We start from the raw sequence: 26782 nt of genomic DNA on the forward strand, positions 1-26782 counted from the left end.
AATCAGTCATTAAGTGAAAATAGACTAGAGCCAAGTAACCCTTGGTATATATCAGTGGTTCAGCAGGAAATTGTCCTAGTCTGAATTAACACCGATATGACCTTGGTTTTCTATATATCTGAATGCTCAGTCTTTTAATTAAAGGGGTTGTCCCGAGGCAGCAAGTGGGTCTATACACTTCTGCATGGCCATAATAATGCACTTTGTAATGTACATTGTGCATTAATTATGAGCCATACAGAAGTTATAAAAAGTTTTATACTTACCTGCTCCGTTGCTGGCGTCCTCGTCTCCATGGTGCCGACTAATTTTCGCCCTCCGATGGCCAAATTAGCCGCGCTTGCGCAGTCCGGGTCTTCTCCTCTTCTCTATGGGGCTCCGTGTAGCTCCGTGTAGCTCCGCCCCGTCACGTGCCGATTCCAGCCAATCAGGAGGCTGGAATCGGCAATGGACCGCACAGAAGCCCTGCGGTCCATGAAGACAGAGGATCCCGGCGGCCATCTTCAGCAGGTGAGTATGAAGACGCCGGACCGCCGGGATTCAGGTAAGCGCTGTGCGGGTGGTTTTTTTAACCCCTGCATCGGGGTTGTCTCGCGCCGAACGGGGGGGGGGTTTAAAAAAAAAAAAACCCGTTTCGGCGCGGGACATCTCCTTTAAGCTATTGAGAGGTTGCATAAGCAGGGCCCCCACAGGTTAGTGAATGGCACCTGTTTTATCGGTGATATGGCTATCTCTCAGTTTCTACATAGCCAGAATATCACTCGATAATAATACTGCAATGTTCAGAGGGCAGATAGCAGAGAAAAACCCAATTGGCAGTTACAGGGTTAACGCTCGGCAGAGCAGTTGCAGTTGTAATTACAAGCTCAGCAGAGTAATTGCAGAAAAAGCCTAGACAGAAGGACAGCACCACCCCTAGAGATTAGCCCCATCCACAGTCAGATGGGACCTGGGTAAGTGGTCCAAATAGGGAGAGCAAGAGATAATGCCTGCGGCTCTGGTGGTGAGCGGCCGGCTATAAGGTGGTGAAGCTAATGTCAGGGGTTTTAAGGGGATCACTCCTCCTCTAGAGGGGAGGAGGAAGGACTGAGTAGCCTATCAGAGCCTTAGGTGGGCGGTCCTAACCGCGCTTGTATACTTCTCAATATATATATCTGTCAGATGTTCTTACTTATTGATTTTCCAACACTGTATTTTAGGGCAGGGTTACCGGCGACCGAAACCGCAGAATTGCTGCAGTCGATCGCCGCTACTGCCACCCGATCGCTATCCTCGCTAGCGGTGTTGTCGCTTCCGCGTTCCACTCTGGAACGCTCAGCATGATGCGTAAATTACGTCATCACGCTAATGGAACGCCCCTTGGTGTAGCGCGGTGACGTCGATAACGTGCCGCGTCAACCGTGGGCGTGGTCGAAGCGGGACGTGTGAGGCGACAGAGCTCCAAGCTGGAACGCATTGCACGTAATACAGTAACGTCACCACGTTGAATGGATACCAGATCGGCAGCGCCGCAGCTACGTTACCAATGCGTTCCAGGCCGGAACGCATCACGTGTTGTGCCGGCTCCGTCACCATCGCTGACCTCAAACACTTGGAGAGCGCTATTGGTGACGAACAGCCTCATACAGTGGGCGGGGCAGGCTGGTCCAGGTGATGTATAGAAGCGGACCCATCGGTGGAATAACGCCAGCATACGTTATAGCTCATAGTAAGTTGTAGAGAGTATATATATAGAGGCGGAGTTTCTGATGTTGATCCTAATCAGGCAATTTGGGCTATGAGTACGGGATTCCTATAGTATTGTTACTAAGTCTCCAAATATAAACCCTTTTTTGCATCATAATATAATATAATAGTTTCAGCACTAGCTTAGTCAGATGTAAATCCAATCAGATTACATTGATGCCTATTTGGTATGTCAGAAGTCATAGATATAGGTGCCTAATATTTGAATATATATGGACAATGCCGTAGGGTAATACCTTACTATATCAATTTAAAGGTCCAGTAAGTAGTCATATTTTGAGGAATTAGGTAGTCAAAGCTTATAGAAAACAGTTGAAATTCAGAATTGCGTTGAGGCCGTCCGGTTTAACTGTGTTTAATCTAAAGATCCAACTGGCTTCCTTTTGCAGGAGTTTTTTATCAATATTCCCGCGTCTTGCATTGGTTCGTAAAAGTTCAATGCCTTGAAATTTTAAATCTTTTACTTCCCCATTATGGACATCGCGAAAGTGATCTGCAAGCGGGGTCGATTCGCCGCGGCAAATGTTGCCCACGTGCCCCAGGATACGCCGCCGGAATTCTTGGATGGTCTTTCCGACGTAGTTCCTGGGGCACGGGCAGGATGCCATATAGATGATGTTACGTGTTTTACAATTTATAAAGCCACGGTTTTGATAAATCTTGCCTGTGCTTGCACTCGTGAATGTATTACTCTTGAGAATAAATTTGCAAGCTACACAGTTATGACAGGGAAAGGTCCCGGATGGTTTCTGACTAGTGAGCCAGTTCTCCTTAGGCTCTGTTGTCAGATGACTCTTCACTAAATGATCCCTGATGTTGTGTCCTCTCCGGAATGTGATCATCAGATCAGATGGCAAAGTTTCTGTGAGGTCCGGATCGTTTTTAATTATACTCCAATAATGTTGGAGTATTTGTCGCACTTTATATGTGTCAGTATCAAAGGTTCCAATTATCCTTGATATCGGAGTCTCATCTCTTGTTTTATGAACGAGCAGATCCCGTCTTGATTGTTGTTTTGCATGTTCATATGCACTCTCAATGATATTACATGGGTAGTCTCTGTCCAGAAATCTTTGTCTTAGGCCCATGCTTTTCTGTTCAAACTCATGGTCATCAGAACAGTTACGCCTAACCCTCAAGAACTGTCCTTTTGGGATACCACGTTTAAGGGCAAATGGGTGGTGACTATCCCATTTTAAAAGGCTATTCGTCGCTGTTGTCTTTCGATAAAGTGTGGAGGAGATAGTACCATCCTCTCTTTTGGATAACCATAGGTCTAAAAAGGCTACCGATTCCAGGTTAATCTCTGCTGTCAGTTTCAGATTTAAGTCATTGATGTTAAGTGTATTTATGAAACTTTGAAGAGATGTTTCGGTGCCTGCCCATAGAATCAGGATATCGTCTATAAAGCGTAGCCATAATATGATTTTGTCCGACCACTCATTGTTGGTATAGACGAACTTTTCCTCCCACCAGCCCAGGTAGAGATTGGCATACGATGGGGCACATGAGGTCCCCATCGCCGTCCCCCTGGACTGGTGGAAGTACTTCGTATCGAAAAGAAAATAATTGTGGGTTAACACAAAGGACAAAAATTCCAGGACGTGATGACTATGTTGCGAGAATTGGAGACCCCTTTGTTCAAGGAAAAATTGAGTCGCTTGGATACCTCCTGTATGAGGGATGGAACTATAAAGAGATTCCACGTCGAGAGTCACGAGAAGAGTATCTGGATCAACAGTGATTCCCTCCAGCATTTTGAGAACATCTGTAGTATCTTGTACATGGGACCTTAGTGAAGTGACGAACGGCCTCAAGATTTTATCTATATAGACACTTAAATTTTGTGTAAGATTATTCACTCCGGAGACTATAACATGGAAGGTCTTGGTTTATGAGGTTTTTGTGGGTGTAAGGGTGGTTTTACATCTGCATTGGGGATTCTACTTTCCTGTTCCGTTTCAGGAAATCCCCTTGGCCGGATGGTTCTGAACAGCTCCAGACGGACCCCATTGACTATAATGGGATCCACCCAATTTCTGCCCAGCTGCCCAGACTGCATGCAGCGCTTTTTCTTCCAGTATTTTCAGCCAGATCTGTTGCAGAACCTCTGAAAATCGCATGAAGATAAGCCACAATCAAGTCCCATGCTAAATTAGTGTTTAGAGATGAGCGAGCATACTCGCTAAGGGCAATTACTCGAGCGAGTATTGTCCTTAGCGAGTATCTCCCTGCTCGGAAGAAAAGATTCGGGTGACGGCACTGGTGAGCGCTTTCCCCCGCTGCTCCCCGCCGGCACCCGAACCTTTTCTTCCGAGCGGACAGGTACTCGCTAAGGACAATGCTCGCTCGAGTAATTGCCCTTAGCGAGTATGCTCGCTCATCTCTATTAGCGTTTTCACGTCCATTCACACGGTCGATTGCAGCGTATTAGCGAAAGAATACGTCACAGCCTGGAAATCCCACAGGCGCCTTAAATGCTCAGAATGACTTCTAATGCCCAAATAGAGGCATGTATGCTTTTCCGTGCACTAGGATCTAAACTTCCTCCCTTTTTGCAGCTCCCATAGGAGTCTATGGGAACCTCCAGCGTATATTGGAGTCGATAGAGAGGGGGCAGACCTATTTTTTCTGGCAGCGTATAAATTCGTTCACTGATTTCGGTTGCGTATGTGCCATTTTTTCTGGAATAATGTTTTTACGCAGCTAAAAATCGTTCATCTGAACGAAGACACTAGAAACCAACGCTTCAGACGGTCGTCCGACGTATAAACGCGGCTAAAGCGCTTGTGTGAATAAGGCCTAAGGGTGGGGATACACAAGAAGAATGTTGGGCACCTCAGTGATGACCGTTGTCCCAAGGACATCAATTAATGCTCCTGTGCTCTCAGGTAGGAGCATTAATCGCTCACTGAATGGAGGCGAAGTGCGCCGCAGATTTCTTCCGACTGCCATGCAGAGTAAGCGGACGGATATTTATTGATGAATGACTCTTGATTATCGTTCGTTTTTTATGTCTGCATGAAATACAACGAACAAAAAGTGAACGAATTATCGTTAAATTGTTCAGTCGCTTGCACAGTTTACGCTGAAAGTACAGGGCCAGATCAGGGGGCCTAAGGGGAAGCCCTACATGACAGGGTGGCTAGGGATCAGGGGGAGAGGAAAGGGTTAAGGCAGAGTTAGGTGAAAGTTTTAGATGTCAGAAATGACCCACTGTCCTCCCACCAAAAAGGGAGCGCCATTTTAGGGAGAAGAAAAGTAAAAGAGAGTCCCGTCCACCCTCCCTTTTACAGAGGATTGAGAGCTAGTGAATTCATTATAGGAAGATTAGGGAATACAGTAGGTAGGGTTGTTATGGGAATATGTGTTTTTTCCTGTTGTAGCAGCTGGTGGCAGATGGGGGGTCCTTGGAGGTGGATTTTTATATTGGGTGGAGGGAGTTTGGTGGGTACGGCCTCACCTTTAAGACTTCCGTACTTTTTTCAGTGTGGTTGGGTCTGGTGCTTTCGGTTAGGTCAGGGAAGGGATCCCGGGTGGCCTGGATAATTTTTTGATATTCTAGCCTCCCATTGGGGGGGGGGGGGATCTAGTGGTATCTCCAAACTGGTTGTACTGTCAGAGGCAAGGTTTGGTTTTATGTGTTTATTGAGCACCAGATCTTTGTGGGTCCAAGGACCACCTATCCGTATATAAAAATGTTTGATATGTGGTTATTTGTTTAAATAAAATGCCTGCTGTGGCCAAAATATCCTAAATTAATATGGTCTCAGTGTATTTATTGGTGGGGGTACAGTGATATGGTGGGATGGGTCACAGCGGTAATCATTCCCAAGTCATGATTATCGTTCATTTTCACACGCTCCATGTAAAAGGCGCCTTAGCCGCTGGCAGACCCCTCTTCTTATCCCCCCAGAGAACAAAAGGATTGGGTATGGAATTCAACAGATGATGTTGGGGGAAGAAGCCCCCATGACCCCTGCCTGGTCCTGGCTGATTTGGATGACTTTCCCGAATGTGTATGAGGGCCTTACGTATAAGCTGCATGTGGATAACAATAACTGATAGTCCATGCTCACCAGTCCATCCAAACATGTTGATGATGATGACCCATACATGACATGTGACCATGGCATCAATTCACTAGCTGCAACCAGTTATTGGCTGTGCCCTCCCAAATACGGAAAGAGTTCATTAAGTGGGTCATTACATCAGTGTCATGTGAGTAGTGGATGTAATTATCTTATATGCTTGACCCTCTCTCGCTCTTTGATATTTAGAAGGTTTCCCACCCGACTCCCAGTTCTAATGTATACATTGGCCCAGTGGAGCTAGGGGGAGACTTGCAGAAGTTCTGTCTGAAACTTTTGGGATTGTATTTTTTGATACATCATGATATCAATAAGTCCCTATCACTAAATGGGAAATTTAATTAAAAAGTCATTAAGGTATAGAGAACACATTGTCAGACACTTGTTCCCTCGGGCAGGAGAGGTTTCCAGGGATGAGCGCTCTAGTTTTCTGGTTCATGCTGTAGATATGTAAGTCAGTAATTACAAGTTATATAAGTGAAGGTGCACGTGTATGTGTAGCTTGTAAGTGCACTAGATACACGTGTTGTATGTTGGTCATGTATATAAAGGAAAAAAGTGTACAAAACAAGAATAACGTTTTTATGTTTAGTTAGAAAATATCAAACTTTATACTAAATTCAGCAAAAACTTCAGCCTTGAAAAAGTTTGTCATATATGTGAAAAGCACTTCAATGAACCCAACCTTATAAAACTAAGACCCCATTCAGACTGACAGATGCTCGCTCAAAGGTCACTCAAACGATAGTTTGAGTGACCGTTTTGAGTGATCACCTTTGTATAGTAGCTACTTAATAGCTATGCAGACGGAGCGGGACACCGCCGCTATTGCTCAGCGCACAATACAGTTGTTTTGCATAAGCAAACAGCTTTATTCACAGCGGGGAGCGAGCTGTAATTACGGAGAACTACCAGTGGGACATGAGCTGAAAAAATCTTACCAGCGCTGCAGACTGTGATAACAGCCTGCACTGCTGATAAAAGTTCATTGCTCAATTCAAGAAAAGTAGAATTAAACGATGAACGACTCGTGCATGAAAACTGCACGATGTCCATGCATTTAGACCCCACGGCTATCGCTCAAAAGACGGCTTTTTAGCATTGTGTCTAAATGGGCCTTAAAGTAGGTAACCGTAAAGTCTATAAAAGAGTTGCTAAGATCATTTTTTTTTAAGGGGGAAGACTTTTTATTGGACTTCCTGGCAGTAATCAGATTGAAGATCACAATAATAAGCGTCTCCCCAGCCTCCAATGGCTGCTTCCAGGAAACATCAAATTCAGATAGGCATGTAGATAGTTATCCGAGCACATTAGACAAGAGTGTTCCACACCCACCAATTTTGCTGAGACCAGACTACTCTTGAATGTGGGGAGGGGACAGATGATATCGGAAAAAAGAAGGATCAGGTAAGTTGAATTTCAAAGCCCAATCCTTTTGTCCTTCCTCGAGTCCTCCTCGACATGTCACCATCAGAGATGTCTGCCCGCAGCATCCTTCACCCTCCACAAGTACAATACATGAACACTCCGCTGAATTAAAGTTCAATATGTTTGGCGAAGTTGAGAGAGATAGCTGTCGGCCAAGCAAGCATGTAGTTGACAGTTATTGAAGGTGTATGGTACATTTAAGTATGGGCCCAGACTATAGCACATGGCTGTTCCAGTCATTCCTTGTTCATGGCAAAAGCTTTCATGTAATCAACTTCAACTTTTACAGCCCAATATGCAATATAGGGGTTAGGCAAGTTGCGATTGGCTACACTTTGACTGGGATGTCTTTGTAGGGTCAATCCTACTAAAGAGATAAGTTGTCAAACTATGTACCCTGAGACTTGTGTGTCAGGTTTTCAATCCACATGTCCTAAGGCCCTTTTACATGGGCCGGTGACGGGGGAACGAAGAGTTGTACGAACGTTCATTTGCCTGATCAGCCCATGAAAATCTAATTGCAATCAGCTGACAAACGAGCAAATTCTTGTTCGTCAGATAATCAGATCATTTATGTGGGCATAAAAATGCTCGTTAATTTACAGCACATATCCCTGTTTAAATGGTGTGGGGGTGTGGAGTTCCCAATAAATGCAATCTGTCGGGGGACAAACAATTTTACTAATGATTGATCTTCCCACAATCAACTATCCTCTGCCACACATACATGTAAATAGTAGTAACTGGCGGCGGATGACATGCTATATCGGTGCTCGCCACTTGTTAAAAAGCTCTTCAGTGTCCCTTCACCCTTGAGCTGTACCTCTGGCTTGGATGTAGCAGGATATGGAAAAACTCCAACAATCTGCAGGATGTGCAAATAAAATCAATTTGTTTTAGTTTTTTTTACCACGAATGATGAAAACGTCTTTAAATAGAAATTGCTTACGCATTTTGACCTATAGTCTTAGTGCAGCGGGCGAGGAGCAGGTCCACGGCCGAGGAGATGGCGAGGGTAGAGATGTCACAGTGGCTCTACCATCTCCTCCCCTGTAAGGGATGAACGAGACCCGTCCAGGCCAGTGCTTAGGGGGAGACCTCAGGGGCACAATGATCCAAGTTGCGGTTCGATGTCACATGATGCCACCGTTCCTTCCCCTGCGGTGAAGCTGGATGATGTAATGATAGTCCACACACACAGAGTATAGTTGAAAACAAAGCCAGAACAGTCGGCAATGTTACTTTATTTGAAACATTAACACTAAACAGTTCAACAGGCCAGAGCAAAGCATCGGTGCAGGCAAAGTTGATGGTGTGACAGGGAGGCAAAACTCAGGAAGACTCTTGGGCCCACAGTCCCAGTTATCTGTGCAGCTCCGATCCTGGAAACATGCTACTTACTGCGCCGAACTCTCAACCCGTCCACACTCACACTTCCAGCCGACCCTCAGCGCTGCATGGCAATCACCTCTCCTCTGTTTAGGTAGAAGAACTCCTGGGGGTAGTAGTCCCAGGGCAACTCTTAGGAAATCGCTCGGCCTCTTCCATCATCCACACACAGACTGTACAATGTCTGCGGGTGTCCAAAAAATCCTGCACCTCTTGCCAAGCCTTTTCTAAACTAGCCGCTCTCTCTTGGACTCCTCTTCTTGCAAACATAAAAGTGAAGCATGGTCACATGACTTCCAATCTCACAACATAGAATGATACATTTTGCAGACACAGACAACACATTTGCAGACGTTAACCCTTTCATTCCAGCAAACATTTGTACACTCAGCTGATTCATTCCACATTAAGGCCCTCTGTCCGCGGGCGTTGTGAATCTCCGCTGTCAGCCTAATATGATAAATAGGCTGACAGCAGAGAATCACAGCATGCTGCGAATTGTTGGCCGCAAGCGGAGAATCGCAATGATTCTCTGCACGTGGATACGGGGCCTTAGACACAACGCTAAAAAGCCGTCTTTTGAGCGAAATCACGGCCATGGACAGGGGACCTAAAGACGCTATACAAGGCAAAGTACAAGATGATACACTCTCCATATAGCATTCATTCTGGAGGGGCCCCAGTGATTTTGGTCCACTACATTAGGCCAGCTGCACACGGCCGGGTCGGATTCCGCATGCGGGATCCCGCAGCAGAATCCAATCCTGTGCCCAGCCAGGGACCCGTGCGTACCTATCCGGATTCTTATTATCTGTGCTGTGGATGTGCCGGCTGGCACATCGGAGCACATGCACAGTAGAGATAATGCTGTGCCGTCGCTAGGGGATGACGCGGATGCCGTAGCCTTTCTGCAATGATGATTGCAGAAGGGCTGCAGGTCGGACGCCATGCATTGACTTCAATGAAAGTTGTCCGCATGGAATCCGGCTCAAAATAGAGCATGCTGCAATTTTCTACCCGTGAGCGGGCATGAAAACATGCTTTTATATTGCATGCTTATGGCAGGTATTTGCTGCGGAATCCCGAGGCGGACGCTCGCTCCCGATTCCGGAATGCAAATCCGGCCGTGTGCATTGGCCTTAATCATACCTTTTCCATATCCTCCTTCTGGCAAACTGGTGGTCTTGCACTGCTCTGTGCACCTGATGGGAGATAGCGGCTAGTGTAGGCAGTACTGCATAAAATAGGGCCTGCTCTATCTTTCTGTGTATTTCGCACCAAGGGCCCCATAGAGGTCTATGGGAGGTATGCAAATATACAAGGGAATCTGTGAAACACTGCGCAAAACTGTGAAAAAACACATCTAGACCTCATTAAGCTAATAGCCTTTTAATCCACGGAAAGGGTGTGTCATGTGTAAACTGGTCCTGCATGCGCAAAAAGTACCATACTATGTGCAGACGAAAATATACTTCATTCATTTGCAAATACTTTGCCCTGCAGCAAGTGTTTTTGTACATACGTTCATGTAAAACCGCCTGCTTGTTTCTTATCCAAATGGCGAGCTGTTTTTTACGATATGTTATAATGCACAAGGCTTCAATAACTCTTTGGCTACTCCATCAATATCCATGACGTGTTGGCAGTCCATTGCTTACAGCCTGTCTTTTTCTTTTGCACTCCCTCTTGAACCTTTCGCCTACTTCCTGGCCATTTTTTGTTGCTTTGATATTGCAGCTGCTAATTCAGCCATGCAGTTTATTATTTTCATTCCAGACAAGTCAGGTTTATTCCTCGAGGGGGTGTAAATGGACTCTGCTTGATTTTTCCCAAATGCTTTTTAACAATGGTAGAATATTTGTGCTATTATCCAAGATGACATCACGTTTTCTTATCTAACAGGTGTCTGTGTTCCTATCTAACAGGTGTCTTATTCCTGTCTCCTGCTGCTACAGCTGTGTGTATGTGCAAACTTCTTTATATTCTATCCATATTTGGGGTTCTTGCTTTATTTTACTAAATAATCTTCCCCCCAAACAGAAAAAAAAGCCCAAAGCGTCGTCTTAGGGCTCCTTCACATGAATGTACAGTATGTGGTCACAGACTATTACGTGCGCGGGTAATACGCTGTCCCAATCTGTCATAGGCCCTCTGCAGATGGCCGGGTCATATCCTGCTGTGAGAGTTTTCGCAGCGGGATGCAAGCCGTGCCCCTGCAGTGACCCGGCGCCCACCTCCTCCCAGCGCCTCGCTCTGCTCTGTGCCGGCTGTTACACAGCCGCGCATGCGCACAACAGACCTGGCGCGTCACCAGAAATAGGACATGCCGCGGTTTGTTTATCGCGCGAGTTTTCACGTGGTCAAAGCACGGCTGTCTGCATAGGATTGCATTATCTAATGCAATCCTATGACATGAGGCACGGGCAGAAATTCTGCAGGGAAATCCCACCGCAGAATTTCCGCCCATGTGCATTTGGCCATAGGCTCCCATGTTGCCGCTCAGACATATTGCACAATAAAGACTGCAGCATGTTCTATTTTGGCGCATACACATCAAGATAGTGCATGGTCTTTGGTGGTGCACAGTAAGTACGCAATGTCATTGTGTGAAATCTTTGTTCATTTCCTACGTCCCTGGGTATGCATCAGATGTCGCATCGTATTGAAATTGTGTACTTGCTGTTCGCCACGTGACTGTGTCATGTAGGTGTCATGCAGCAAATTACGCTTGTTAAAGCCACCCTTAAAGTTTAGCTTTTAATGTTGCTGTTTGGTCCAAAATTCTGTGCCGGTTCATTGCTTAACCCCCCCCCCCCCCAGTTCTATTCATTCTGCAGGAAAAGGACATTGCAGTTTTGGATGAACAGACCTGCTTGGGCTTAAAAACATAGCATACTGGCTGCCTACAGCTGTCACTAGGGGTATCTTACAAGTGCTGTCCAGTTGTAAACTACTGGTGGCCTATCCCTGGATAGGCCATCAATAGTAGAACAGCAATGATCTGCCTCCGGGATCCCTGCTGATCAGCTGTTCACTGGTCTGGAGCGCTCATGCATTGGGATGATTTCTGTAGCAGCAGACAGCTCCGATCCTACTGCAGTGGCCAAGTTTAGTATTACATACAAAGTTCCCTTTTACTTCAATGGGAACTATCCCTGTAATGTCAAATCGGGCCACTGAGGTGGACTCATCTTTGCAGGCTGTGTTTGTTCATTCCCATAGAGAACAATGGAAGTGTGAACCTACAGCCTGCTGCACTGTCCAACTACCACAGGTCACAGCGTGGGAATGGGGAGACAAATAAGTATAAAAAATACATCCCCAGCCTCCCCAGGACCTGCTATGTAAGCACCATAACTTAATTTATGATGCTTATAGGCGGTGATAGGTTCCCTTTAACAATACAAGAGAACAGGTCATGCAGTTATCCAATATAATTTGATTTTCAAATCCTCATCTAATTTTTAAGATCTCTGCTTGCTGTGTAGTAATAGCTTATATACACACAGAGCAGGGACAGACTCCAACCCTGTGCAAAAGCGGTATATGGGCCCCTTGATTTCCAACTAAAATGATAATATATATGGTATTATCACCTCGGAGCTTAACTGATTAAAGCCACTTGTGATGTCACAGCGCCTTACAGGAGTAATAAGTATTTCTGATATTACAGCATGTCACCAATTATGTCACTGGGGTTTACCTTACTCTAACACATTTGTGATGTCACTGAAGCTGAAACTCTCTTGTGATGTCACAGAAGCTGACGGTATTTTACTTGGCTGAAATTCACTTGTGATGTCATAATATCTTACCTCATTGACTCCCAGTTGTGATGTTCAGCATCTTACCTTATTAAAACCCACTTCGACTTCACAGGGGTGGAACAATAGCAGGTGCAGAGGCATTAGGGGCCAGCAGCTACAAGTCCCATCTCTGTCAACAGCCCGGCTGACAGAAACAGTCTAGTGATGTCATAGCAACGTAAACAGGTAGTCGTTCATCCATGAATGACTGCCTGTTCACTTTGAATGGAGCCGGGGGGCCAGAAGCGATCTCCGACATGCTATGCCTGCATTCACTAAATGATGAAATACAGGAGCAATAATCGTGGGGATGACTACCTGGCACTTAAGCGCCTGACAATTGTACTTTATATAAGAACCGTAAGTCTCAATAAGAAATCCGTAAGTGAGGCTGGACTGTTGGCTTAGTCTCCCTCTGCTCTTTCCTCTCCTGCACCCTCTTATTAGATTATGTATAACCAGAACAAAATCTGTCATGGTCATTTTTTAGCTGATAAGAATGTGTACAAGAGGAGAGATAAGGGCTGAAAACTAAATCACTGCAGTCTCAATCATGGATCTACTATTGAGACTGCAGTGTCTACATACAGTGGTATGTAGAAGCTGCAGAAGACAAATGGTGCATCATTTTTAATTAAACCCTATTGCAAAAATGATTGTCAGCCCAAAATACATGCATTTAAGAGGCACTCTAACCATAAACCATATTATTTGTGGTTTTCCAGAAGATCCCTCATTGCTGTTCCAGTCCACCAATAATTATGAGACCGGGATAGAACCAAGGGTATAGTCAGTTACATTATATGTAACAGAGAGTAGGAACCACTATTACCTGCGGCCCCCTATTGGCAGGGCCCCTGTGCAGCTGCACAGTTTGCACACATAGCATATCAGCCCCTATAGACCTAATAATTATCACAGCTGAGACTTTGGTGGTCAAACATCTGTGATCTAGGCAGCTGAATTCCCACTACACTGATACAGATAGATTTCCTGTAGGTAATAGAGGGTTACCTAAACTTGATACATTGTAAACTATATCTGTATAACACTATACAACCCATTTAAAGCAGTCATACGTCCCCATCTCCCTGAACTGTCAGCTTGGTTGAACACTTCATTTTTATAGCTGCCAGATGCCTCTGGAGGTCTATCTCATCACTTGCCAAAACTGTATATCCAAATGGGTTCTGACAGTCCCATGCACCTCAGCGCCTCTCTGGAGCAATCTAAAGACAACAGAAACCACTGGCATCAATGTAATGCTTCCGGACAACTTGAGACCATTGAATTAGAATACGTTTTTCCAAACCTCCTCATGGCTTCTTGCATTTGTGCAGGAATGTGAACTCTTCTTTGGTAAATGAAATGCGGTTTAACTACAAACAGATGGAAATATAATTGTATTTTTTACTTTCACTAAATGCAAAACAGTAATTTATACAACCAGATGTAAAAGACAATGGTGTGAACAGGCATAAGACATGAATCGGTATGCTTTCCTGAACATACGGCATTAACCCTTTGCAATCCAATTTTGGATTCAAGGTTTCCTAGGGGGCTTTCTCTTTCTGCCATTATACAATGGCGCCAACTGCTGGCTAAAGCCAGTACTGCAGTATAGGACATGTTGAAGAGATCCCCGACACAGAGCGGCCAGTAATCTACAGTAAGAATACCCTGCCGGACGACTTCCGACATCAAAGCTGTATAGCCTTTAATCGGAATGTCTTTAGACGTCAGACAGTGGATTGGAAAGGGTTAACATATAAGAAAGTAAAACACCCAGATTCTAAGAGGCATAAAAAAGAAAGAGTAATAAAGTCTTATATCGTATTAGAATAGCGGGATGGCAACCATCGGGGCCATCATTGCAACATCTATCGGGGTAACAACTGCATACGGCCGGCCCCGTGTATAAGACCCGCCTGCCCAACTACTACGGTTCGTGACTGTGAAGGGAGGGGCACTTACAGTTGTAGGAAAGCAGGGCCAATAGGGAGCCGTGCTGGCTGAGTTTAAGCCAATGAGTTGCCTCTTTGGTCCAGCACTTAGTAGTCCCACTTCCAGGCCATGCTGATCACATGACATGCTGCTGGCCTAGAGGCATTGGGACTTACTAAGCAGAGCAGTGGCGAGCTGCCCAGTGCTGCTGTTGGCTCCGCCTCTTCCTGCCCCTCTCTAATTTTCTTTTGGGTGGCAGCTAGGGCAGCACCCGCCAACAGTACTGGGAGTCAATGTGAGTTTATGAGCGGGCGGCTCAGTGCAGACAGTTAGTAGATTAGTCAGGTCAGCCACCCCAGCCACATTCATTTACAAGTCATCAGCTCAGTGCTGCCTGCCCCTGTGTCTCAGGTGGGTATGAATTGACTATTTGAACCCTAAGGGTAGGTTCACATGGTGAAATTTTCGCATGCACAAATTCCGCCTCTAAAATCTGTGGCAAAATCCGTGGCTTCCTACCACACTTGTGCCATGGACCCGCACGTAGATTTAACCCTGTCAATGGGCAAAATCCACGTGCAGAATTTCAACTAATTTCATTAGTGTTTTTGTATTTAATGAGTGGCCCAAGGCAACTCTTCTTCTTCCAATGTGGCCCAGAGACACCAAAAGGTTGGAAACCCCTGGTATATATTTCCCCCTTTACATTACTGGAGTCCCAGAGTAGCTCACCCTCTGATCAGCTTGTGTTTGGGGACCCCTTTTAACTAAAAGGGATAGTCAAATATGGACATCCCCTTGTTAAACCTATAAGCACTATAAACTAATGATGGTGTTCACAGCAGAGGTCCCAAGCTGCCCAGGAATGGGACGTACTTTGCAAACTTACCCAACTCCCCGTTCCCATGCTATTACCTGTTGGGGTGCGGACAGCGCAGCAGGTCTTGCCTGCAGGCGGTGCACATGCACTCCCCTAGGGCAGGGGTCCCCAACTCCAGTCCTCAGGGACCACCAACAGGTCATGCTTTCAGGATATGCTATGGTAAGAACACCTGTGGCAATGTCTGAGGCACCGACAATAATTACATCACTGGAGTTGGGGAACACTGCCCTAGGGGACAATGTATTTGCGCACGCACAGCCGGGGGAGATCAGAGATTTGATGGGGGACAGTGTGGGGAGACAGGTAAATATGCAGAGCGCACCTGTCCCATGAGCCGCAGAACTTAGTTTATGTTGCTCGTAGGTGGTGGCAGCTTTTAATTTCCTTCCATATGCTTTCTGATGATATTGAGTGGAAATCCCTAATATCCTGCCATAAGTATTATAGTATGTGATGTGCGATAAGAGCATGTTGGCAGACAAGGACTTGCGCTATATGACAGCTGCAGCTATGAGGCTGACATCTCCTTCAGATGACTGTCACTTCTCTTCACTGACACAGCGGCGAGGAGGAGGAAATACACAGCCGCTTTCCCAGTCTGGTACAATATATCATACTGCCATGCTTTTGGTAGCACCTTAATGAATGCTGATTACATTTATTTCTACATGCAAAGGGAGACCAAAAGTAGGCATATTCCATGACGACTACTTCCTTAACCCCTTGAGTGGCAGGTTTCCTACCACCCTGTCGTGCCCACCAGGGCAGGTTTTTTAAAATGGTCTAATCATTGAATTTCAACTAGTTTTGCAGTTGCGTTTCAAGAGCCATAACTTTTTCATTTTTCCATTGACATGGCCATATAAGGGCTTGTTTTTTGCGGGACAAGTTGTGATTTTTTAAACAGGGGGGAGGAAAAAAAGAAATGGGGAAAAAAGAAAAAAGGGGCCATGTCATTAAGGGGTTAAATAATGTATTAACTTCCTTCTCTGGGTCATTACGACGCATGGATACCACATGTGTGATTGTATTTTTGATTTTTTACAAAGTAAAGGGAGACAAGTTTTTTTTTATTTTTTTAATAATTTTTTTACTTTTTTTTTTTTTAATTTTTTAAAATTTTTTTATTTTTTTTTGTCCCTTTAGGGGACTTCCACAGGGACCCATCAGGACCCCTGATCACATTCCAGGGGTCCGATGGTGACAGCCCTTTACATGCTGCAGTGACAGCCCTTTACATGCTGCAGTCACATAGACTGCAGCATGTAAAGGGTTAACACAGCAGAGATCGGAGGTTTTCTCTGATCTCTGCTGTAAGAGCTAGTACCTATCTGTCCTCTGACAGCTAACAACCAGCTCTCCCTGCCACACAGACCATGGGCTTGCTTCTGACAAGCCGATGGTCTCTATGGCAACCTGTAAACAAAGCAGGACATTGCCGACATGTCGGCAATATCTTCTGCTGGTCTTTCAAAGCCCTTGCTTTGTTCTCTGTGGGTCTGTGCAGGCAGAGCACACTGTCACAGCTTGTGGCATTGTGCTCTGCAGCTCCCATAGTGATACATAGCCCGGAAATCTTCCGGGCTATGTTGCTATGAGCAGTGGAGCTCGTCACGGAACTTTTCCGGGCGTGCCACTCAAGGGGTTAAAGGTACATACACATGGCCGTTTTTTTCCATGCGTTTTTCGGAGCCAAGTAAGAAAAAAAAAAAATTGCAGCATGATCTATTCTTGTCCGATCTTCAGATGAGAATAGTACATGTCAAAGTTCAGTCTGACGCACATACGACTGCACATGGTTGGACATCCCATCCGTGTGCTGTCTGATCCAACTGTGTCTGAGAATCTCAGGTGCGACTTTTTTTCAGTCCATGTGCATGTACCCGCAGGGCTCCTTCAGACGTCTGTAGGCGCAACTGCGCACATTTCACTGCAATGTATTTGTGCAGTGATCAATGTCTGATGAGGTACACTTGCGTGCCTATCGGCACATAGTTCAGAACTTTTTGCGTTCATGCGCCGCTACACCCCCGCTCCGTGATATAAAAGGCTATTTACAGCTTCTTCACACGACCGTCTTTGTGCACGCAAAATCTGCACCCGCTAAATTCAGAGAATAGAACCCATTGATTTCCACGAGTTTGTTCTCACAAGCGCATTTCGCCCGCGCAGAAAAAAGTAGGGCCTGCTCTATTTTCCTGCGTTTTGCACAGTAAAAGTCCCATAGAAGTCTACGGGAGGTGCGAAAATATGCAAGGGGAAGTGTGTGGCACTGCGCAAAACAAGGAAAAATAACACATCTGGAGCTCATTGTGCTTAAATAGCCATTAAATCCGCAGAAAGGGTGTAGCACGTGCGCAAAAATTACAGTACTGCGCGCAGGCACGCATGCAAATGCACCTCTTCAAACACTGTTCATGTGCAAATTCGCTGTGCTGTGGCGAGTGTTTTTGCCCATAGGCTCATGTGAAGCTGCCCTTAGCTTAATGAGGTCTAGATGTGCTCTTGCTTTCATAGAATTGCGCATTTGTGCGTATATTGAGTGTGCATTTGCGTGCCTCCCATAGACTTCTATGGGGCCCTTAGTGCGCAAATATGCAGGAAAATGGAGCACATCTGCGTGCAAAACATATTCCTGAGGACGAAGCAATTGATATCAATGGGTCTATTCTCTACGCACATCTATTTTACATGCGCAAATACGGTCGTCTGATGGAGCCCTAATCTGAAATCACGCGTGCGGTCTTTGATGCAATGTTTTGAGCCAAGAGTACAGGAAGGAATAGGAAATCTAAAGGAAGGACTTCTACATCTCCCAGCTGGATCCACTTGTGGCTTTACCTTAAAAACCTGCAACAAAAACAGTAAGTGCGAATCCAGCCTTCCGTAAAATATTCTTCTCCTGACTCTTTCCATACAAATTCTATATAGTCTTATCGCCTTCTCTGCTTGCTAACCACATAGTAAAGACGGCTGTCGCTGGGTCTTATCTATAGGATGCATATTCTGCAAGTGATGACGGCGCGCCGCTGCGGAGGGTTACATTTACAGCGAATGTAACAGTCACTAACATGGTGAAGTTTATATATAGGGGGTCCCCAGAAATCCCTGTCAGGGGCACGAGAGGTCTATCCAGCACTTGCAGCGCCAAACTAACCGAAGATAATCAGTTTAAGACCTCCTTCACATGACTGTATGCGTTTATATGTTCGCCCGTACGCACCGGATAATTGCATGAATGAAGATGCATTTGCATCGCATCACCCATTGCTTTCAATAGGGCCGGCAGTAGCATCGCATCATGTGCTAGGCGCACGGCGTGCGATGCAAAGCGAGGTTTCCCCATTGAAAGCAATGGGAGAAACTCTGTGATCCCCATAAAGACGGGGATCTTTAGTGCGCAATTGCGCACCAGACTAGAGCATGTTACTTCTTTTTTATTCACACGAAATGCATGCAGAAAAAAATCAATGGGTTCTATTCGCCGCGTATACCACCCGCATATTTTGTGGCTGTAAATATGCACGCAAATGCGATTGTGTACGGGAGCCATTAAGCACTTTGTAAAAATACAAAGATGCCTTTTTTACGTAAGAAAATCTCATTTGTATAGTTTTGGTTTAAAGGGCTCATATGGTGGCGGTTTTGTTTGGCGTTGGCAGTGGGTCATTTGTTTTTTATGTATATATATTTTTTTTCTGTAATTGTTTTAAACTTATTTTTGTAACTATTTAGTTACTATCTATGCCCCCCATGATGTCATATAAGTCCTCTGGGGGTCATTCAAATTGTATTTCTTTTTTTTTTAATTTCACACTTTTCCACTATAGCTGGGGCATCCATAAAAGCCCAAGTTACAGGGGAAAACATTGCCCTGTAGTCACTTTCACTCTTTAGTACATAGCACTCATTGAGTGCTATGTAGCCTGGAAAGGAGAAGGCAAAATCTGTTAAAAAACGCTTCTCCCTTCTCCTGCGGGTCCTCAACAGGGGATTTAATCCCGTGCAGTACTATTGCTATCAGACAGGATTAAAGCCCAGGACCAAGCGCCGTATATTTACCGCTCTTGGTCCTTAAGGGGTTAATATACACTGATTATCAGAATTGAATGGGATAGTTCTGCTAATCAGCACTTATCAAGGAATTACTGTGTATAAGATTCCCTTATGCAAAAGGATGGGCTATGAACTTTAGTTAGGTATACATAAAGAATGGGTTTCCACTCCGCTCAGTCATGCCAGCCTGCCATGTTCTAAGTGCACATACCCTGCAGTCATCCCAGCCCAGATGTATTATGCACACTCTCCCAGTCATCCCAGCCCACCTTGTATTTTCCTGTCCCCAGTCATCACAGCCCTGTTCCCTTCCCACAACCCAATATTTGCCCTTCCCACCAGGAGCAGAGCTAATCTTGAAGTTACATTTGTGATGAAAGTTAGAATCATCCCTCAGCAAAATGGCAAATTAAGGAAATTAATTTCATTAATTGCCCAGCCCTACATTAGACTGAAAATTTGAGAATATTAGGCAAAATATGTTTGTATTATGAAGGCATTGATTACCATTAAGAGACAGGTAGAGTGCTAAATTATTATTTTGACAAACTTCTTCCATGTGTTCTTAGAATGTAGGTTTACACAAAGCACAGGACCCCTATGCATGAAGATCATGTTGGTCCTTTGCTCTTCATCAGATATCAAACTGCTGTTCATAAAGGAAATTCCTCAGGGATGTGCCAGTTTTTCTAGTGAATAGCCATCCATTGGTAACTGTGAGTCAGAGGAATCATTAACATCATCCTTACATGCCATCTAGTTGATGGGAGGAAGACCTGCCATTACCCTCTTGCCTGCAGGGCTCATATGCAGCTGACAATTATATTTTATGGCCAGCCGTAGGCATGCAATTCAGGACCTCTAGCTATAAACAAAAGTAGGGCACTGCATTAATTGCAGCCTTCACGAATAGTGGACTGCAGGAGAACACTGCAACCAGAGGTTGGCAGGGATGTGTTTTTTTTTATTATGATAGCACTTTCTAAGGCTAGTTTCACTGATGTAGTTTTTTATGCTGTTTGAGCTAAAGCGAGATGTGTATCTAGACAGAAGAAGTAGAAGTCTTTACCAGGGACATAACTGGGAGGGGCAGGTGGGGCATGTGCCCCTAGTGCAGTTAAGACTGAGAAGGGGAACCAGCCTAGCAGTGTAACCCCCTTCCCCTCCCACATACACGCAGTTTACCTGAACAAAGCTGGTTCCCTAGAAAAAGATCATTACAGTTTTGGACAAACTGAGCTCATTCTAAATGGCTGTAGCTCTGGTTGTATCAGTGCTTCTGGTTTTAAAGCCAGAAAATGATACCAAAAGTATGTCCATAGTACTTATAGAATCGGAGCTACAGCTGTTTGAAGTGGGATCGGTAATACTGACTTTACAGCTGTTATGTCTGGTGCAGATCGGGGCTGGGGCTAACTGCACCTGGAAGTGAAGATTGAAGTTTATGTGGGAACATAGGGGGGCGCCAAACTGATTCTTCACCCCAGCTGGCACGAAGCTTAGCTATATCTTTAATTTTAATTCCCATTCCTGAAAACACTTCTGGCTCAAAAAACTGCCGCAAAAACTGTGGTGCTTAAAAAACAAAAAAGCTTATTTATGCAGCAGACCCACGTAATTGTTGTGTAGTAGAGGAAGACTGCCACACCATCCTCTCCTTGGCACATGTCTGGTATTGAGTTTGTAGTCATGCACCTACTCACTTGCAGACTCGTGTTTATATACCTGAGGGTAATTCCTGTTCTATTAGTACTATGTCTACTGACTGTTGTCCCGACGGTTCGCTTGAGTCACCTCCCCTTCGCCATCGGCATAGTCTTTTAATTGGCCTTCCAAGCCATCTCTTGATTGCTGAAGGTTTTTAGTTAGTCTCTTCTTAGCTTCTTACCTGCTGGAGATTAATGTTCCTTAACGCATGAACATCCACTTAAACTCACGTTAAAGCCGCGCAAACCAGGATTGTAGTAGACACATTCTATTCCTTGCAAATTGTGGAGCTCCCCGCATGGATTCATGTTGTCTGAACCTGTAAAGTGTTTATTCAGTGCTGATCTCATCAAGTTCCTGTATGTTACAAGCACATGATCATCGTAAAGTCCACAGCGGTGCTTCGCGGCTTAATGATGTCACCTGACACTATATAGTCTGCATGCAGTCTAGGTATATAATGAGCATGCTGTAATGTGAAGTCAGCGTTGCCAGCTAATGCCGGAGAGAAAAGGAGCCATGTGCCCTAGGAATATTACTGGCATGATGGGAGAGGTAGTGCAAATCACCGCCCTGATTCACAGTGGTAGTAATGTATTCAGTCCATACTAGCCGCGTCCATGGCTTGAACCTCAGCTCTGCAGCAAACCTTTCTGAAGCCATTTCCCATTGTTGACTACAATCTCCATACCCGAAGTTCCACTTTAAGGTACGTCGTGGGCTGTGTTCACACTAGTGTTAGGCCGTATACGGAATTTCCAAAGCAGATTTATGCTGCAGATATCAAACCTTGAAGGGTTAAAATCCACCACTGATCCGCATCGATCACCGTAGCCAAATCTGCCCTATCTAGGTATGGATTTAGTTGCCACAGAGTTTTCACTGCAGGAATGAGCCTCATGTGGTGTAGAGTGTTAGGGCAGTAGAAATGCAGTGCTAAGCTCTCGCTCATGACCTGAAGGTTGTGTGTTTAATCCCTGATTGGGTCAGGTAGTTGGCTCAAGGTGGACACAGCCTTCCGAGGTTGATAAAATGAGTGCCCAGCTTGCTGGGGGGGTAAAGATGACTGGGGAAGGCAATAGCAAACCTCTTTAATCTACCAAGAAAATATCACGATGTGACGTCAGTCATTGACCTTACCTTTTCCGCTGCGGGAAGCATGCAGTGATTACGCCACGTGTGAATCTGGCCTTAGGGCGGATTCAGGCGAGCGTGGTTTTCTCCCCTTATACTGATGTGATAATCACAGCCATATAATGGGACAAAACTAAACCATTGATCTCTATGGGCTTTCAGTGGTTTTGTTTTCACCACCGCTTCTCCTGGCCATGATTTGTACGGCCGGGAAAAGATAGGACCTGCCATATCTTTCCTGCACAGTTAAACTTCCCACGTGAAAGATTAGGCGGCACCTATCCTTCCGCGGTAATTTTCAAACTAGTGCACTCTGGCGCAGAGTTTGAACTGCTGGCGAAGGGGAAGGGATTCCCCCTGTTTAGGCATAACTACGCTGCGTATGCCGGCGAACGTAGTTGCGCCAACGACAGTCTGAATGAGCCCTTAGGGTCCTATTATGTCAAATTTCTGCTAGTTTTCTTTGTTTGTTTTCATTTTTTGTATAAATTCTTCATTTATATACGATTTTTCCTTTTTTCCAAAACATCAAGTTTAAGGCTGGGTTCACACGAGGCATATTCCCGTCAGAAATCTCGCGGTTTGGCCGCAGCAAAAACCGCAAGATTTCCGCTGGGAGAACCGCCACGGTTTAAGCCGCGGCAGCTTTGAAGCGGCCCGGCCACTTGCTTTTCCGTTGCGGCCGGCGCTCCCATAGAGGAGAGCGCGGCCGTGACATAAATAAAACAAAAAAGAAAAGATAAACAGACATGCTGCTTCTTTTGAAACCGCGGCTGCGGCGGTCGCAGCCGCGGTTTCACCCGTATTTACCGCAGCGGATTAGCCGTCCCGTGTGGACGAGGTTTCTGAGAAACCTCGTCCACATGGCTGGCTAATCCCGAGATTAGCGGCCCGCGGGCGGATCTGCTGCGGCAAAACCGCGGCAAATCCGCCCTGTGTGAACCCAGCCTAAACAATGTTAGTTCATGCAAGAGTAATAACCAATCAAAACAAACTTGGTAATGCACGTTTCACATTGCTGATGGGTTACATAAGACTGCTAACCGGTTGGGCCCATCTGGCTCTCTATTACCAAACAAAGTGGGAAGAATATATATTAATGTGTGGGTGGCGTAAGCTCCCAGTCGGAACGCATCATCCCATTGCTTAAAGTGATGAAAGAGTCCACCTTCCACCACTCCTAGGCTGGGTTCACACAGGGCGGATTTGCTGCGGAAATTCCGTCCGGAATTTCGCCGTGGCAAATCCGCCTGTGGCCACGACTCCCGGGATTGGCCAGCCATGTGGACGAGAAAATAATAGACATGCAGAAGCCGGCGCTGCGGTCCGGATTTGCCGGCCGCAGCATGTCCATTCTATTTTTTTTCCATTGCGGCTGCGCTCTCAACTGTGGGAGCGCCGGCTGCAGCAGAAAAGGGTGAGGCCAAGGTGCTCCAAAACCCACAGGTGAGCGCCGTGCGTTTTGAAGCAGCACTTTCCCAGCGGAAATCTTGCGTTTTTTCGCTGCAGCCAAAACGCGAGTTTTGAGCAGGAATACACCGTGTGGGAACCCAGCTTTACTTGTGGAAATGCTGCAGGTTTTAATCCTTGTATTTCAGGGGTTGAAATCCGTAGCATAAATAGCCATTCTGCAGCTTTAGAATCCGCAGCGTTTTTGAAAAACTCTGCAGCTACTTTGAAGAAAACTTTCCATACCTTGTGAAGTAGATTTCTGAAATCCCGTCCACCTGGCTTTCAATATAAATACTGTGAAATTTCCTTTGATGTGCTAGTAGTGAATAAAAGAAAAAACAAGACCTGGTATATTGAGTCAGCGGGATCCATTAGGCTCTAATACATACTGGATCCATTCATGTCCATCATGGTATCAGTGATACCTGTGTGAAAAGAGTTTTAGAAAGTGTTCATTCGCTAACAGACTCATTCTTGGCTGTGTAATGCCCTTGTAAGCTCAGGTGTTGTTGGGCTGCAGTTCCCATGATGGATAGTAACATCTGAAACCACTCTGGATTACATTTAGTGTATTACATGCTGACGTCTTGTCATAAAATCTGAAAACCTTGACACCCGCTTTATCGTCTTTCTATATGTGTGTTATCTCGTGTTGTTCCCTTGATGTTATTCTTGAAGTTCTGGAATTAATTTGCTGGTATCCTAGTAATATCAACCATTTAAGGGCTCCTACCCACTAGCGTTTATTTAACGCTGAGATATCGCTGCGTTTTTTTAATGCGAATGTCAATGGGACGTGCGATGCGACACATAAGGAGGCTCCATAGGGAAACATGGGCTACAAAACATAGCAAGTCGCAGCTGTATAGAGCATGCCACAATTCTGTAGTCTCGCAATGTCGCAGGCTATAAAACATCGCTAATGTGGAAGAGCCCAGAGGAAAGAATGGGCTCTATATACATTAGATTTGTAACACTGTCGCATCGCTACATCACTTTGTATCACTGGATCTGGATACTCAGTGCAGATGCTGGGAGGAGAGGCAATTTGCAGCAGCGGCTGCAGGACCGAAGCTATGATGTGCGTTAAATGCATGATGGTGTGGGCTTGCTGCCCAGCCGGAGGTGCTCACAGCTGACAACTATTGTTTAATATGTCCGGAAAAAAAATATAGCAGCATTAGTCTTTGGAATTAATTATCAGCCGGGCCGGGTACCTAGTGGACGGGTGGCAAGTCTACAGTTAGGATGCCTGCCCACTAGCGTTTTTTTAACGCTAAGATATCGCTGCGTTTTTATAACGCGAATGTCAGTGAGACTTTCTAATGTTAAAAACGCATCACACAAAAATCACAAGTTTGTGCTTTGCGATATCGCATGGTAAAACAAACGCTAGTGGGTAGGCACTAGAGATGAGCGAGCATTGCCCTTAGCGAGTACCTGCCCGCTCAGAAGAAAAGGTGCCAGCGGCGGGCGGAGAGCGGCGGGAGAGAGCGGGGAGGAACGGAGGGGAGATCTCCCTCTCTTTCCCCTGCTCCCACCTGCTTACTGCCGCAACTCACCTCTCACCCGCGCCGGCAGCCGAACCTTTCCTTCCGAGCGGGCGGGTACTCGCTAAGGCCAATGCTCGATCGAGTAATTGTCCTTAGCGAGTATGCTCGCTCATCTCTAGTAGGCACCCTTCAGAATGACATGGAAAGATAGAAGAACTTTTCCAATTTCTTCATGCACCTTACAGATGTTCAAAGTGGGTGCTGTTGGCGACACGGCGGATCTCAATTCAGTAACATAGTATGTTAGGTTGAATAAAGACAATGTCCATCTAGTATTGCAACAGCCCAATTTGGTAGTACAGGCACAGCTACCATTGAGATAAAGACCCCGAGCAATGTACCCCTGCCGATCAACTATTGATGACCTATTCTGAGGAGTAGGCAAAATCCTCTGCAATCCCTTTAGCAGCATGTGGTTACTGCAGATCGGCCACTGTGTGTATGGACACCCTAATAGTCTGCAGAATCACTTAACCCTTTCCAATCCAATTTGTATCCTGATTTTCCTAGGGGACTTACTCTATTTCTGCCGTTATACAACGGCGCTATCTGCTGGCTAAAGCCAGTACTGCATGAGGTGACACATTGGATAGGCTCCGACAGCAGAGAAGCTAGTAATATACAGTAAGAGAACCCCGACGGATGTCTTCCAACATCGGAGCTGTACAGCCTTAAATCATAATGTCTTCAAACGTCAGACTGTGGATTGGAAAGGGTTAAAGCTATGTGTTTTGTTGACTGATATAATCACTTCATGTTCCGGAGAATTGAATATTGCATTTGACCATTTTCTGCTAGCCTTGCCTTCAAAGTTCCTTCTCCATTTTTTCTGTATTTTCTTCCCAGTTCGGTGTAGTCCATTAAAAAAAATGACACAGTGCTCTTCACATTTTATATAATAATATTCTCTTTTATTATGTCTAGGAGCTCGGATTCTGAAGAAGCTTTTGAGACCCCAGAATCAACAACTCCAGTAAAGTCCGTACCCCCAGTCCTTATTCCTGCCCTTCAAGAGGTTCAGGAGCAACAACCACAGCAACGTCAAGAAGAAGAGACTCCTTACCTTCCACCCAAGCCTGAAGAACCAGGTAAAGCAGAGACCAGAAGAGCACTATTCCTTCAAAATAGGGGGTCATTGACACCTTATTTGTTACTGCAGGATTCAGATGGAACCCCGGGACAGAACAATAGGCTTCCACAGAAAAGAATGGTCGCGCACACTATTCTGTCAGTCACAAATGCTGGGGATAAAAGGAAAGCTGCTCAAACAGAGACCTCATTCTTCTCCATTTGAGCAAGGGAAGCCTATAATTCCGTTTTTCGGGGATTCAGATGGAGCCTTAGGATGTAGTGAAAAATGAGGTGTGAACAGTAAACACTGTTCATTAACCCCTTCGTGACCAAGGCCTTTGATGCCTAAATGTCCACGTCAACATTTCATATTTTCAGAACCATACATTCTAAGGGTTAATATTTTTTATCTGATGTCTAATTTTTTCTTTCTTTTTTTGTGGCATGGATTGGGCTTTCTTATGGTACCAGGACAGGGCAAGTATCTTTTAATTTTATGTTTTATAGAATGGAAAATAGGCA

At 45.3% G+C, this 26782-nt stretch overlaps 1 protein-coding gene across 4 annotated transcripts in view; it reads left to right on the top strand.

Moving 5' to 3' along the window:
* The window catches only part of TACC2 (transforming acidic coiled-coil containing protein 2), a 158489-nt gene that overhangs the window by 98213 nt on the left and 33494 nt on the right, over positions 1 to 26782 (top strand). For all 4 annotated transcript variants that reach the window (XM_066600873.1, XM_066600875.1, XM_066600874.1 and 1 more), the window contains exon 7: positions 26114 to 26277. In XM_066600873.1, coding sequence (XP_066456970.1) covers positions 26114 to 26277 — 164 coding nt within the window. The remainder of the gene's footprint in view (positions 1 to 26113; positions 26278 to 26782) is intronic.

Source organism: Eleutherodactylus coqui, chromosome 4 (genome assembly GCF_035609145.1).
Source record: "Eleutherodactylus coqui strain aEleCoq1 chromosome 4, aEleCoq1.hap1, whole genome shotgun sequence".
Lineage (NCBI taxonomy): Eukaryota > Metazoa > Chordata > Amphibia > Anura > Eleutherodactylidae > Eleutherodactylus > Eleutherodactylus coqui.